Source organism: Electrona antarctica (genome assembly GCF_951216825.1).
Source record: "Electrona antarctica genome assembly, chromosome: 24".
NCBI classification, from domain to species: Eukaryota; Metazoa; Chordata; class Actinopteri; order Myctophiformes; family Myctophidae; genus Electrona; species Electrona antarctica.
Window position 1 is genome coordinate 26075006 of NC_136803.1, and position 16717 is coordinate 26091722.

The 16717-nt window shown below is 40.5% G+C and overlaps 1 protein-coding gene across 2 annotated transcripts in view; it reads left to right on the top strand.

Moving 5' to 3' along the window:
* The window catches only part of ankrd10a (ankyrin repeat domain 10a), a 37702-nt gene that overhangs the window by 7187 nt on the left and 13798 nt on the right, over window positions 1-16717 (top strand). Inside the window, exons 2-4 of one of the 2 annotated variants that reach the window (XM_079495786.1) lie at window positions 3010-3391; window positions 7430-7582; window positions 13513-13604. In XM_079495786.1, coding sequence (XP_079351912.1) covers window positions 3188-3391; window positions 7430-7582; window positions 13513-13604 — 449 coding nt within the window. In that variant the 5' untranslated portion in view covers window positions 3010-3187. The remainder of the gene's footprint in view (window positions 1-3009; window positions 3392-7429; window positions 7583-13512; window positions 13605-16717) is intronic. The other variant, XM_079495787.1, reaches the window with a different exon arrangement.

Consider the following 16717-nt stretch of genomic DNA (forward strand, 5'->3'; position numbering starts at 1 on the left):
AAACATACATAATAGAAATCCTTCCTGTTGTAAAAGATGATACTTTGGGGCTTGGTAAATGTTGCATTTATATAGCGCCTTTATCCAAGGTGCTTTACATAGATTGTGGATGCATTACATTCACCCATTCACACACACATTCACACACCGATGCCGGGGGATACCATGCAAGGCAGTACCCTGTACTGATTACATTTCTGCCAATAAAGTATTCAATCAATCAAAATCAATTAATTACTCAACAAAACTGTTGTGGTAAATGTTCTCTATACATAAAGTTAACTGGATGAGAAATAACTGTCCCAGTCAGCTTGGGAGGCAATTCTACTACCAATGATCATCTTGTAGATCAAATAAGGCTGACTGTACTATGATTTATTTTCTCCTCAATTCTCTGTTGAAGCTCAGTCTGATTTTTCATTTTGCTTCACTGAATCACCAGGACCTTTTTAAATGGTAGCCATTCAGGGCTGGAGCCATATGTTGAAGCCATTTGACTTGTCACAATCACAAGGGACACACTGTCAGAGCCAGGACTTGAACCTCTGACATTGTGCTTACGGGGCAGTCACTCTACCCATTGAGCTGTGGTTGCTCTGTAACAATGTCAACATTGAGACGAATATGAGCCCTGATAAGAAAGAATTAAGAAATGCCATTGTGGTGACACTGGTGATGTAGTGCCAGATTTATATTTGAAGAAAATTTACATTTGATGCCAAAATTTGGCGAGATGTTGAGGTTTAGAGCAAGGAATCAAACCTGCAACCTCTTGTTTCATAGGTAGGCTATTATCTCAGTGAGCCATTGAGCTTTTGTTTAATATTCATTAAAAGACAAATCTATTGTTTCCTTGGTTCATAAACATTCATTTAAGACAAGCAACAGCACAACAAATGTACAATAGATACATTTTTTTTTGTTACTTTTGTTCCCAAAACATTTTAACTATCTTGATATTTTGTGCGTATAGTTGTTAGTTCAAGAAGAAGGAAAATAGGCTACACCGATTAGGATCCTATACAGTCACTGTAGTGTTATACATTGGCCAGTAGATGTTAGCAGAGGACAAGGGGAGTGCTGAATCGCTAGATGGAGTTTGTATAAGCTTATTGTGACCAGCAGATGGCAGCATTAGTTCCTGTCCCATATTGTCCCGAGGAGGAGCTCACGTAATGTTATGTCCTTATGAAGCATGTCTGTGGTGTTTTAATGCGTCACTAGAAGTGGGCTAATGGTGGTTGTTTTTATTAATGCGTCACAAAATAAGTGGGCTAATGGTGATTTATTTTATTATGGATTATGAGACGATTTAGCATCTATTTCCACTAGGTCAAAACTGTCATCACGGCATGGGGTGGGATCTTAGAGTATAAGGGTGGGATGGGACATTGGGACTCCTTGTAGAGTCATATTTATAATTCGAACGAAATCGTCTAGCGTTTTCCCACAACTCTTCTCTATAATTAACTATAATAACAGAAAATTGGGAGGCGTCAGTCTGTCTCGAGAGATTTATAAATCACATAGGCCATATTACCTGAATTTTCAGCATTAATTAAGCATAGGCTACTTCTGTTTTTAACTTTAAATAAAATATTAGACTAGATTTACCATAATTGCTTAGGTGCTGTGCTGGGCAAGGTTGCCCGTTGCTCTGGCGAGTGGGAGCATGGGAGTCCCGGGTTCAAACCCCGCTTCCGCGCAATGCTACATAGGCATATGTTTCTGAAATGTGGAGTAAAAAGAAGGGCAAGGCTATAAAAATAACTGAAATGCTCAAGTAAAGTAATGCCTGTTTTAAAAATCTCCTCCTTTAGGGTTATTGTTTACTGGTCTGGGCTTATACAATTCCGTCTCCGTTATTATATGACTGAGAAAGTTATGGTCACAAATAAAGGCAGTCTATAGGTCAACGCGTAACTAAAAACTGTTATGTAATGAGATAAATTACGTCTGGTCTGACAAGCCTACATAATTAATTTTCATTCGCAGAGTCGGTTGAAACTAAGAAATCCGGATCCGGACTAAGGAGCGGCGGAGCCACCATAAATAAACATGAAACATGAAGTAGCCTACCGGCGGTATGAACCTATAAACTGTATGTTTGACAAAGCCGTTTCCCTCAAGTGAAATCCACTCCGGGATTTGTCCTTCTCTGAAGTTGAGTGGGGACCACCAGTGGTGTAATGGTACTCAAGTAGCCTACTGTATCGGCTACTTAATTTGAGTAAAAATCTGGTTTCTTTTCTTTTCTTTTCTTTTCTTTTCTTTTCTTTTCTTTTCCTGGATTATTTCCCATTTTTTAGTACTCCACCTACAATTATTTTAAAATCTTAGTTTTAGTTACTTTGAATATTTTAATTAGCCTATTACAAAACATACAAACCACTACAATTCGGCCAAAGATGTTATATTCGGGACATTCTGAAAGACTGCATGAGAGTATACTTTCTAATTTTTTGTAGGCGACTTTTAGTAGGCTACATTTTGACATACTAAATACTTTTGTACTTTTACTCAAGTCAATTTGAATTCCAGACCTTTACTTGTAAAAGTGTATTTCTGATACATTACAAATAAGTGAGTCGTTTTTCCACCACTGGGGGACCACACATCCTTTCCTCTTCCTTTGTGTATACAGTATAGCCTATCTATGTACAGTACAGCCAACCGACGAGTCAACTACACCACAACTAGGCACAGCACGACGGGAAGTGGCTTCATTTAGCCTTCAAAATACAGGCGCAGAACTCAAATTTAGTATTAAATCTCTACACTCACACTGAACCGATCATACTGGGGAAATGTTTTCTGGCTGAAAACAACATATTCTGTTTGGTTACTGCTCGAAAACCCTTCTGCAAACTGTTAATACATATTTCAATCAATCAATAGGGTTTATTTTGAAGTCCGCAACCGGAAACCTCCTTCGCCTCGGGCCTCTTAACTTGGCGGACATGACACACAACAACGGTCGGTGTGCGTCTTTCTTTCATTTCAGAGCAGGAGACAGTCAGAGCAGCAGAGCACGCCGCCGGTGAAACCAGTCACCATCACTCTGGCCGGGGGGGAAGAGAAGAGAGAGAGAGAGAGACAGAGACCAGCCACACACACAAAGAAGCTGAGAGAGAGAGAGAGTCGTTATCATATTGTGTTCGTGTACATTCTTTGTTTTGTATTAGTCATGTCCGTCGTCGGACTGGAGTCCGCGGGCTTCTCCAACGAGGAGATCCTGAACGTGCGTTTCCCTCTCCACCGCGCGTGCAGGGACGGGGACGTGGGCGCCCTGTGCGCGCTGCTGCAGCGCTGCACGGACACCGCGCACCTCAACGCCGAGGACTCCGTCTACGGATGGAGCCCCATCCACTGGGCCGCGCATTTTGGAAAGGTAGGGCTATTATTATTTATTATTATTATTTATTAGCCTATTATTATTTATAATAAAGGCTGCTAGTGCTACATGTAGATGTTAGCCAAAAATAAATAAATGAACAGATCTACAAGCTATCAGCGCGTCTCTCGACGCGACTAGTTGAGATCACACCAGTTATTTATTTATTTGTTACAAAAGAGACAATGCACGTGTTTTGTTGACGCAAAGCTAATACGTTTTCGGCGCAGCTTTTCATTGAATTGGGCGCCAACTAACTAACAGCTCTTTGGGTCTATTTATTTATGATGGATAATGATTTACAGCAGGTTTTTTTTCCTCCCCTTTCCTCCTTCCTTCTCCTTGTTTTATGATGTTGTTTCGGAGCTTTTGGTTGGCTGTTGGGCTGTAACCAATGAGCGCCCAGGCGCGCAAGTCAAATATATAAACAGCCCAGGAGGCCCAGCCTCCTCCTCCTCCTGTCCTGACAGAATCTGAGCCAAGATCATAAAAAACACAAACAGTCCAGTTTGCCTTGGCACGGTGCCTGCCCCGTGTTGGGTTACTTAACCCCTTCTGTTCTCTCACTAGACTAGACTAGTGCATCTGGACTTTGAAAATATGTGTGGGTGTGTGTGAGGCAGGCTGGCTGTGCAGCATTAGTTTTGGCCTGCATGGCCAGTGACGTGGCAGAGGATGGAGAGGGTAGACCTACGTACAGTAGCCGTAGGCCTATATCACAATTTCAGAATTTTAAGATTTTTCTTTGTTTATTGAATTGAGTATTATAGACGGATAACAGTTTAAGTCCACACTATCCATAATGTATAAATGATGGATAAGGGGGTCATGACAACGAGGCCTTTTTGAGGGGTCAGAATTTGGACTGTTATTTGTCTGTAGTACTCAATTATTGAAAGGAAATTGTTTTTTTAATTACTATTTAGTATTTACTGGTCTCAAATTACCTTTCTGCATTCGCTCAGCAGATGGCTGCTCAGATGGCTCTTAGATTGATGGACACCTTGGGCAGCTTTTAGGGGTTTAGGCCTGACGTCGAAATAAAAAAAAGTTCGCTCTGAAAGAATATATATTCAAAGATTTGTGCCGCATTTTTACGATTTTTCAAAAATAGCAGACCTACAAGCTCGTAGCGTGCCACTCGGTGGCACGCTATCAATAGCTGATCTACAAGCTCATAGCGGCGCTATGAGCTTGTAGATCAGCTATTTTTCAATAGCTAAAGTATAACATAATGCTTAGTTAAAACACCAAAAGGGGTTCCCGCCAGAATGGGTTAAGGGTCTTGCTCAGTCAGGGTTACTTTGCCATGTAGATTTGGCGACCCGAGAGTCGAATGTGCGACCTTTCCGATTCCCAGACGGCCTCTGCCCTACCCACTCAGCTACAGCCACTCGTAGCTATATATTATCCATGATTGCTCGGCCATAAATTACACTCCTAAATGCATGTTGTGACTGGGATTATGTTATAAAGGGCATATATTGTTTGAGGGAGAAACAAATAAACAAACCAAAAAATAAATCTTCCTGTCAAGTCACTCAAGTCGAGTCCCAAGAATACATTTACATTTCAAATCCTTAATCAACAACACAATGTTAGTGTTTTGCATTATTTATAGATTCCTGACTCCCCACATTTAGAGGCATGAAGGAATACACTGTCAATACAGGGCTATATATGCAGTAAAATAAAGGGCAAGGCTTAACTTAATAACTAATAATTAGTGGACTGGGGTCGGTTCTGTACTTGGCCCGTGCTTGTAGAGCTGAACATTTCGTCGAATGTCCCCCCCCCCCCGATTAGGGATGCAATGCTGCTTGGGTTCAGGCCTGACGTCGAATAAAAAAAAAAAAAAGTCTTCTGAAAGAATATATATTCAAAGATCTGTGCCGCATTATCACGATTAAAAAAAAATAGCAGACCTAAAACAAGCTCGTAGCGCGCCACTCGGTGGCGCGCTATGAGCTATTTTTCAATAGCTAAAGTATAACATAATGCTTAGTTAAAACACCAAAAGGTGTTCCCGCCCAGAATGGGTTAAAACAGATCCAGCATGCTCATGACTGACATTGGCAATTTTGGCATTGAAGAAAGAAGAAAAAAGTGAAGTGAGATGAAAGCTATAATACTAGTAGTTTTCACAAGTCCACTTGAATCAGCATGCATGTTAGCCGTGGCACAGTGGCGAGGGTAGAGAAGACAGACAGAAGGGTGTGTACTAGTGTGTGTCTACTCTGTACCTGTGTACACATGCCCATCATGTCCACAGACACCGAAAAAGACCGCAAGGTCGAAACGTTGCACGTTGCCGCTGTGCTGTGAATACAATTTGAGCATTTTAAAGTGAGCTGTGAGCCCCCATCTCGTTTTTCATGATTCTGTTTTGGCAGTTTGGCTCATCAGCAATTCAGCACAACAAACGGAGGATGCTCGTTATTTTGTGTTTGAAAGTTGTTTCTTTTGCTGAACTTATCTTATATGTATGTGTAGCACGTTTCACGCCATGGTCTCGTTTACTGAGTGAAAACGAGGCAGAAGATGGAGAGGAGAGAGGGAAATGGGGAGAGAGTTATAGGTGTGACAACGTTCATTCACTGTCACACAAGAGACCAGCACAAAGGACATTTTGTTCGACAGTGTACATTTCAGTTTCATATACAGTTAAGTACACTGTTGTTAGTCTGTATATCCATTGACAATAGAGGGTATGCGCATGCATAAAGTGAGTGTCAATTCGAGTGGCAAAGTGAGTTTAGCTTTGTTTAACGTTGCTTAATGCAATCGGATAGGACTTTTCTGTTTCTATGTATGGGCTGTCAAGGCCAGAAAGTACTTTTTTGCCACTCAGTAGGCGTTCCCACATAATCTATAAATGTATTCATGCATCGTGCAGATGTCTATTGACAGACTTGTATTAAGTATTAATATGTATTTTATTCTGATCTCTCTATTCTTACCTGCACCTCTCCTGTGTTTCACCCTTACTGCTTTAAAATGCCATTGCCCTTGCTTGGGGGCAAATGTTTTCTTTTATGGCACTATATATGTAAAGAAAAGAAAGGTAGTCAGTCGGCCTGGTTTATAAAAAGATACGGTGTGCATGTTTGCGTGGGAAGTGGTAGGTCCCGCCAGATGACTCGGGGAGTGGCAGTGTCTATAGGACTGTACCTTGGGCGGGAACCCATTGGAAAAGTGATTCATGGGTATTTGAACTCTGTCAACAACGGTGGCAACTTGCAATTGGTCGCTGCAGGATGGCCTCTGTAATACAATAACCTTATTGTAGATTACATTGGTGATACTGAAGTGTAGTGTATTAGCCCCAAATTACACACATTCTGCTTCAGCTATTGTTATACAGTCACGCGTACAGTAGCTCCTGTGACCCGACTGCAGCACGGATGATATGAAATGTCACTGGCAGCGGTTTGCTAAATAGACTGCTGCCGTGTGACACAATCTATGACGAATCGATAACGGATGCGTGCTGCTGTGCTCTCTCTTCTCTCAACACGCAGTGGAGCCTTTTAATCCATTCTGGACGGGAACCCCCTTGGTGTTTTTAAGCATTGTGTTATACTTTAGCTATTGAAAAATAGCAGATCTACAAGCTCGTAGCGCAGCACCGAGTGCCGCGCTACGAGCTTGTAGGTCTGCTATTTCTTTTAAATCGTGAAAATGTGCGTCGCAAATCTTTGAATATATATTCTTTCAGACGTTTTTAACTCAAATCTTTGCTTCTGGGGGTGTCCCTGGAACAACATATTTTCAGATGGGGGTCGGCGGGCCAAATAAATTTTCTTTGCGGGGTCCTGGGCATGAAAAACTGACATGATAGAAACATCGATTTTCAGAAAACTATCAGGATTTAGAAGGCATTCGTAGAATCTTTTCTCAGGTCTAAATGAGTTAATTGATTTTGAGCCGTGCTGCAGAATTCTGCATTCGCCACCAGCCACCAGCTTCTTCCTCCATCGTCTCACTGTGTTCCACTTGTTTTGTTTGTTTCTCAAACATATTGTTCCACTGCAGCTGGAGTGTGTCATGCGCCTGGTGCAGGTGGGCTGCGAGGTGAACGCAGTCACCACCAAGTTTGCGCAGACGCCGGCACACATCGCTGCCTTCGGGGGTCACCCAGAGTGCGTGCTTTGGCTGCTGCAGGCCGGGGCTGACGTCAACAGACAGGTGGGTCTACTCTCCGTCTCCCTGTCTCTTGTGTACACATATATATATAGGCACACGCACGCATACGCACTCACACGAGAAACACACACACACACACACACACACACACACACACACACACACACACACACACACGCGCACACACACACAAAAACAAACTAATAATAATAATAACATAATAATTATTATATAACACATTCCTAAAACACTCACATGGACACGCTCACTCATACACTCATACACATTCATTGTTGTGTTTCATTTTTAACTAAGGGACTGCAATGGAAATAAGCCGTTGGCTTTCTTGCATTTTTTCTTTTGATGGTAATGTGTAACTATGTGCATTTTTCTGTACATGCAAATACTCCATTTTGACCCGAAATCTAAAATAAAATATCAGATCCCATAAATTATGGACATGGTTAACCCATTTTGGGCGGGAACCCCTTTTGGTGTTTTAAGCATTATGTTACACTTTAGCTATTGAAAAATAGCAGACCTACAAGCTCATAGCGCGCCACCGAGTGGCGCGCTACGAGCTTGTAGGTCTGCTATTTTTGAAAAATTGTGAAAATGCGGCGCAAATCTTTGAATATATATTCTTTCAGAGCGAACGTTTTTAACTCAAATCTTCGCTTCTGAGGGGTTCCTGGAACAACATATTTTCAGATGGGGGTCGGCGGCCAATTACATATATTTTTGGGGGTCCTTGACATGAAAATGTTTGAGAACGACTGACGTATAGAAACATGGGATTTAAATGGGTAAACATAGTTACATAGACTCCATTTTGCCCTTTAGCAACTATACTGAAATCTTAAAATAAAATATCAGATCCCATATGGACATGGTTAAGCCTTTTCTTACATCTGCCAATTATTTTGGCAAGTAGCTAGCTATTAATTACCAAGTTGGCAGCAGTGATTTTGGCGGTTTACGGTATTTATGACCAAGAAACAGACAAACTGAGGAATGGTTTGTGGTTCTGAAAGTCAAATAAGATGACTATATACGGCTGCTGTTGACTTCATGAAACATCTCAGTTTACAAGTGCATTGCCAGACTAGAATGTAGGGTTCACAACATTGCAATATTTACTTTGCAATATGTAGTATTAATTTCACCAGTTTAATATGCAGATCTCAATATGTCTAAAACTTCAATAGTTCCATTTGGAAAGATCTCATCGCTGTAGCAATGATTTTAGAATGTGCATGCAAGACCAGTTACCAAGAAGTTTTGACCTGAGATCAGATTCTAAAAATGTCTTCTACATCCTGACAGTTTTCTGAAAAAGCTATGTTTCTATGTCAGTCGTTCTTCGATTTTTCAAAAATAGCAGACCTACAAGCTCGTAGCGCGCCACTCGGTGGTGCGCTATGAGCTTGTAGATCTGCTATTTTTCAATAGCTAAAGCATAACATAATGCTAACACCAAAAGGGGTTCCCGCCCAAAATGGGTTAAACCGTTCTATAATATAAGGATTTAATGATTTGACCTTGCTAGTTTTAATTTTCTATCCACAAGTAAAACTGTTTTCGTACAATGTATGTGACCGTGGGCCATCTGTGTCAGCGTGAACCGTGTCGAACAAAATGTAATGCAACTCCTACGGCACATTTTGATTTGAGTTTTAGTCATAGTCTCTTGAATAGTTTTCTAGTCTTAGTCACATTTTAGTCACCTGGAATGTTTTAGTGTTTAGTCTAGTTTTAGTCGACTAAATATCATAAGATTTTACTTGACTAAATCGGCAGTTGATTTAGTCGACTCAGATGTATTTTGGCGGGCCTTGATGCCGTCGTAATGGCTAATTTTACACTTGCTGAAAATAGCCGATCTACAAGCTCACAGCGCGTCACGTAGATCTGCTATTTTCAGCAACCAAGTGTAAAATGATCAACACTGTGAGCGTTGTCAGCTGTCAGACACAGTCCACATCAGCTCAGCGGGACGTCCGGCGGCAAGTCTGTGACCTCTCGTTGGAAATGGATGTAGAGAGGAAGCTCTTTACATGGAAATCGGATTAGTAGGTCACAGCTGCGTAACCCTCTACTTAACCCATTTAGACCCGAGGACGATTCTACAAAATGTCTTCTAAATCCTAACAGTTTTCTGAAAAAACCTATGTTTTTATGTCAGTGGTTCTCAAACTATTTCATGTCAAGGACCCCTAGAATTATGCGTATTCGGCCGTGGACCCCCATCTCAAAATATGTTGTTCCAGGTCCCCCCCCCCGTCCCCCCCCCCGAAGCAAAAAATGTAGTTAAAAACATTCGCTCTGAAAGAATATATATATATATATATATATATATAATATATATGAGCTTGTAGATCTGCTATTTTTCAACAGCTAAAGTATAACATAATGCTTAAAACATAATGCTTAAAACACCAAAAGGGGGTTCCCGCCCAAAATGGGTTAAGCCTGTCCCACGGCTTCTAACGACATATTTCATGTCGTAATTATGCAGGGGCAAACATGCGCAACTGCTCTTTCCCCAAGGTTGGTTTAACCTCCATTGATTATTAATTATATGCCAATAGTGGGCTCACTATTGGCATATAATTAATAATCAATGGAGCCATGATGAGACTGGGTTTATTTACTGTTGATGCGGGGGAGTGACGTGTGAGGTGAAGCGGAGCCACACTCGGACGTAATTTGTATCGAAGGGACATTTTGAAATGTATGTAATATGTATTTATTTTCTCTCAAATTAGCCGTAAATGGACTGCAGAGTCCCAATAGGTCTGTGACCATTTTGCCACTTTGTGACCCTATATTATGAGCGTGAAAATGTTCAAACAATTTCACACTTGGGTGATTAATCAGACCAATCGATTTTAGTCGATTATTAAAAGAACATAGTTGATGTGTTGACTTGCCAATAAATAAATACAAATAAGATAAATGATATAATTTTTTTTTTAAAAACGAATTCTCGATTATTATTCGAGGGATTGGAAAGGTAATCGATAGAATTATCGCCAAGAAAATAATTGATAGTTGCAGCATTTACGGTGACCGCATCTCAGATTTCTCCGAGATTTGGTTCTCAGTAGAAGTGTGCAGGCTGACCTACATTCCAGCTACCAACAGCGCAGCAGAATGGTGGCTCCGGGGCAGATAAGCCAAGTGAACGTGCCAACTAATATATGTGTTGAGTTCTGGGTGTGAATGGAGGGGAGCTCATCGCGGAGGAGCGGGGCTGAAGAGTTCAGGGCGTCCTTATCACGGGCCGAGCTATTTCCTCTGACCCTTCCAGACAAGAGATGTAAAACGGAAACATCACTCATAGGACATCGAATTTAATTTATGTAACTCTCATGGTCAAGGACAGTCTCGTTCGCCCATTTAGACCTGAGGACGATTCTACAAATGTCTTCTAAATCCTGACAGTTTTCTGAAAAAACTGTCAGTGGTTCTCAAACATTTTCATGTCAAGGAAGGACCCCCACAAATATATGTATTTGGCCGCCGACCCCCGTCTGAAAATATGTTGTTCCATATTGAATGTTGGCTCTGTACCTGGTTTTCTCTTTCACCCTCTAGTCTACACCAGCTCTCAGAAAACAGCAGAGGCGAGGTGAGCTTGCGGATCTGCTATTTTCGGCAAACATTCCCCCATTACGCAAATATTTGGTGGACCCCCCTGTAGTAAATCTGAGGACCGACCCCTGTTGAAGACCCCCCGGTCTATAGTACCTATTTTATAGACTAGTCTAGACTCTGGTCTATACCGTTCCTCATTTTGCATAAATCAGGCCCTTTTCTTAGCATTCCTCCTTTTATGCCGTCACATTATCCTCCAGCCAAGTTAATGCCACTGTTGGTTATCTTATGACTATCCTTCGCTTTCATCTGCATTGTAAACATTTTGTTTTAACGAGCAAACGCTGCACAGCTTCAGCCTCGTAGACCCAAGCAGCGGAGAGTAGACGTTGTTGTCACACGCCCAGAGCTCATCAAAGGGCGACTTGAGTCTACACATTATTGTAGAAATGATTGTCATCATCACCTGTCGCTTACTTTATCAAATTACTACTACAACATCTTCTAGTGGCACCGCTCTAGGCTCTGGAATATTCTCTGCAGAATCGTCTACTTACTCTACTAAGATTAACCCATTCATAGCGCGGCAGTGCCACACCAAAAGGGGTTCCCGCCCAAAATGGGTTAAGATGCTTTCTGCTCTCTCTCAGCGGCAGTTGACACACTGGCAACCGACTCCACGAATGCTTCCCCATCTGTTAATAAATAGTTGCAGTGAAAAACTATGTGATATGTTTTTATACCGTCCATCTGGTCCCCCGACAACCGAGAGTTTTAGTGAGTGTTTTTTAATTCCAGGTATACCTATAAAGTATATGGAGCTGCTCCGTGTGGATCATTTGAGACGGGATCTGTAAGACATTCAGAACCAATCTGTTTATGCTCTGAGATGAGATTTCCACAGTTGGGATTCAGAAACTGTAAATGTTTAGCGACACGTTCAGGATTTAGAACTGTAAAAGTAAGAGCTAGCACAAAGTCGAGCAGACACACTTTCTCGTCCTTCGCTTTGCAATTCAAATCCATGTCTCCGAGTCCTCGTCTTCATGTCAGCATTTCACATCCCTGATTTACACAATTAGGTGCTGTTGGAAAGGCCAAACGGAGCAGTGGGTGCTGAAAAGAGAGTAAAGCGAGTTAATTAAGCGAAGAATTTTGCATTATTAACATTTGGCGCTGACAGCCATTCTTAACCCATTTAGGCTTGAAAAAAATGTCTTCAAAATCCTGACAGTTTTCTGAAAAACCTTATGTTTCTGTATCAGTGGTGCTCAATATTTCATGTCAAGGACCCCAAAAATGATATGTAATATGCCTCCATCTGAAAATATGTTGTTCCAGGGATCTCCCCAGAAGCAAAGATATGAGTTAAAATGATCACTCTGTAATAATATATATTCAAAGATTTGCGCCACATTTTGACGATTTAAAAAAAATAGCAGACCTAGAAGCTCGTAGCGCGCCACTCGGTGGCGCTCTATGAGCTTGTAGATCTGCTATTTTTCAATAGCTAAAGTATAACATAATGCTTAGTTAAAACACCAAAAGGGGTTCCCGCCCAAAATGGGTTAAGCAAACCTTTACATTTAATTGGTTGATAGGGATGCGACTATGTATTTTATTGCAAAATTCATTAAATATTTTTAAATTAGATCTTTGCCCGAGACCCAAACTAGTGAAATCAGCAGATCCTAAAAGCTCACAATGTGTCGCTTCGCACCTCGTTGTGAGCTTGTAGATCGGCTATTTTCTTCTTAAACATTTGTTTTCTAATTTATGGAATTTCTTTCTTTATTTTTTTTGTTGATTTCTTCATGAAATTACTGAGACCAATCCATTGAATTTTGGTTTTTAATTCATGTTTTGCTTTTTTGGGGGGAATGTGTTTTGAAAACGTTTTCATATAATAATCATTAAAAACAAAAATGTAGGAATCAAAAAAATAAGGGGAACCAAAAGAAATTGGTCCGTGTGACCCACAAATGGGTTCCACAAACCCAGTGGATTCAGTGCTCTAAAGCGGGGGTTCTCAACGTTTTTTGGCCGGGGACCCCCAGAAATGCTTTGGCCATGTCTCGCGACCCCCGCCCCGACCCCTCTCCGCACCCCCAATACAAACTGACTGCAAAAATAACCATATTAATAGAGAAAATATATCATAAATGAATACTGAAACCAGATATAATCATTAAGGAAAGTTGATGCATGCACTATTTCCATTTCCAGCTATTCAGTTGCATTCAGTTTTTTTTTAATAATTTGGGGACCCCCCAATATAATTTGGCGACCCCCCGAGGGGTCGAGACCCACGGGTTGAGAACCCCTGCTCTAAAGCACCTCTACTTTGTTTGTTGCATTGTCTTTGTCTTCAGGATTATGTGGGTGAGACCCCCATCCACAAGGCAGCCCGGGCAGGTAGCATGGAGTGTATCAAGGCCCTCTTGTTGCAGGGCGCTAAGCCGCAGTAAGTACCCCCCAGAGTCTGTCTCCTTTCTTTCTGTCCCAACAGACACACCACACCCTATATACCATGTTATGGCCTGACTCTGACTCCACAGCAACAATGGTATTGTGATATAGAGGGAATCTCGTACACACGGGTTCAGTCCAGTACTACTTTCCAGTCTTTAGTGTCGATATACAGTATATATGAAATTCTAATATTTATTAACCCATTTAGGCCTGACGTCGAAATAAAAATAAATGTTCGCTCTGAAAGAATATATATTCAAAGATTTGTGCTGCATTTTTACGATTTAAAAAAAATAGCAGACCTACAAGCTCATAGCGCGGCGCGCTATGAGCTTGTAGATCTGCTATTTTTCAATAGCTAAAGTACAACGTAATGCTTACTATTGCTTAGTTAAAACAACAAAACGGGTTCCTTCCAGAGGGACTTTCCAATAGTAATAAGTAAAGGCGAGTCCAATAACCTAAATGTCGGATTGAAAAAAAAGAAAAAAGAAACAAAATAAAATATATTAATATTTAGGTTATAATAATTATGTATAAAAAGTAAACATATGTGTAAAAACAAACAAGCAGTATCTATAAGAATGGCAGAAAACGTCACACAATGCCACCTATTGTTTGCATAGGGTTAATCTCCTATAGCGAATTTGATCCAAATACAGTATATTAATTATTATGTCCTAATTATAAGGAGGACATATAGTTGCGGCTGTCCTAGGCTGTCAATGTTTCTATCTTTCAGAAAAAACACTTGATACAAACGATATTATTTGTCGTCGCTGTAGTCGTAGTGTTGTTGTCCCAAGCCATCCATTTCAGTTACGAACGACTTCTAAGCATATTTTAAAATTATCATTCTAGTTATCGTGCGTGGTGTGAACGCCACTTTACCGCCCTTTACAGTTAATCTGTGCTTAGTTGCCACTTTGGATCAAGCTACTGTAGATGGCTTTGTAGTACAAATATGGCGCTTAGGGGCCTGGGGCCTTTCCACCAAATTGAGGTCTGTAAGGATTTGGCCCGGGCTGTGACTAGTCCTTAAGCTCATTTATATATTTCGTGTGTTGTGGGGGGGCGGGGGGGTTACAAATCTTAACACGCAGAGCTCCTCAGGCTCCTCCTTGAGAGCGAGGGAGGATGTTATATTATCAGAAATGCTTTCACAGGCTTTTGCTATAGTCTTCCAAAGCACTACACAGATACCCTCATCAATACAATTGTTGCTGTGGTTGTCATTTCTAAACGTAGCTTGTTTGTTTCTAAAGTTTGTTGGTTTATTGTCTCTGTTTTAGTTCAATATATATCGGTGTTGCTGTTTGACAGGACATGGGTCAAATGCAAGATTTCTTCCCCATTCAGTGTTGTGGCCATTTCAGAAATTAGGTAAAAGTATCTGACTGCTAAAACACAGTTTCTGCACGTCCGTCATTATACAGCACATTTGGTCCCTGGAAATATGTATTTGATAATTATTTCATTACCACAAATGAGTAAAACTACTTGTTTTCAATGTATTGTTGAGAGCCTATAAGCCATCATTACATTGCCTATAGGAATTTGTGAGACATCAAGAATAAAAAAATAATGTGAGTAAATGAGTAAAATGTAAAGTTACAAAAAGTTTGGAAATCTCCACTTTGACCTGCTTATTCAGATATCATTAAAACTGGAGACACTTGAATTCTAAGAATCGATTCCTGTACGTAAAAAAAAAAAGGGAAAAAAAGTCTAGTTTCTGAGTTTTCAGTTTACGAAAACAAATACGAAAGTTCTCTCACCATGGGCTAGTATCCAAAATATTTCCCATGCATTTCTTTTTACATTTTTAATTGCAGATTTAATTGGTTACATTTTCATCCGTGTGGAATTCATTAATTTAACTTATCTTACATTTATATAGTCTTCAAGGATATTCCCACAAGAAATATGCATTTGAACCATGCTCCTTTTCAAACCTGCTCACCTTAAATTAATTGTAATAAGCGAGTTGTGTTTGTAGTTTAGTTAGTTAGTATAAATAATTTGTGTGTATAATTCAGTTTTCTTTGACAGCTTTAGAATAGATAATTAGTTCCCACCTGCCGCATGTAATAAGGAGGTAGCATTGACGCTAAGGCAGAGAAGCTCATGTTTTTTTTTTGTTTCTTTTTTAATGGCAGTCAATTAAAAAAATCCCAGGTCTGTTTTGGAGATTCACAAATGGGACTTGGAACTCTTATGTCTTTGTCTGTAAGAGTTCCATATCTCTCCATGGCTAAGAAAAACCTTTTAGGGTGCTAAATGTAGACCAAGGTGAAATCTACAACAAAGTTTAAAGGAGAATTCCATACTAGAAGGCTTTCTTACCTTTATTTGTAGTTGTTACGTCCCCACCAAAGAGGTCCAGGTGTTATATTGTGCAAAAGTGCATTGTTGGCTATTTCCCCTAATATAAAACCCTCAATGGGGGTTGGGTTTTTGTGCTAATTCGCTTATTTCCATCGAAATAAGTGTGCCGCTTGGGATACTATTTACATTATGAAGAGAGGATATATTAAGAAAAATGATTTTTGAGCGATGGAAATAAGCGAATTAGCATAACACCCCATAGCCCCATTCAATTCAATGCAATTCATTGAGGGCTTATGGTAGGGGAAATTTGCACAAAATAACACCTGGACCTCTTTGGTGGGGACGTAACAACTACAAATAAAGGTAAGAAAGCCATCTAGTTTGGAATTCCCCTTTAAGATGAACAACCTCTGTTGTTTAACTCATTTAGGCATGACGTCAAAATAAAAAAAACGTTCGCTCTGAAAGAATATATATTCAAAGATTTTTGCCACATTTTTACGATTTTTCAAAAATAGCAGATCTACAAGCTCGTAGCGCGCCACTTGGTGGCGTGCTATGAGCTTGTAGATCTGGTATTTTTCAATAGCTAAAGCATATTCCCGCCCAAAATGGGTTAACTATGGAGGAGTGGATACAGCAATGTCCCTGGTGGTACAATCAACCTTAAAAAGGATGGACATGCACAGCTGCAGAAATTGATTAACCATGGGGGTTAAAGGTGTAGTTTCAAATCTTCAAACCGCTTTAAAAGGTGTGGTTTTTAAGGACATT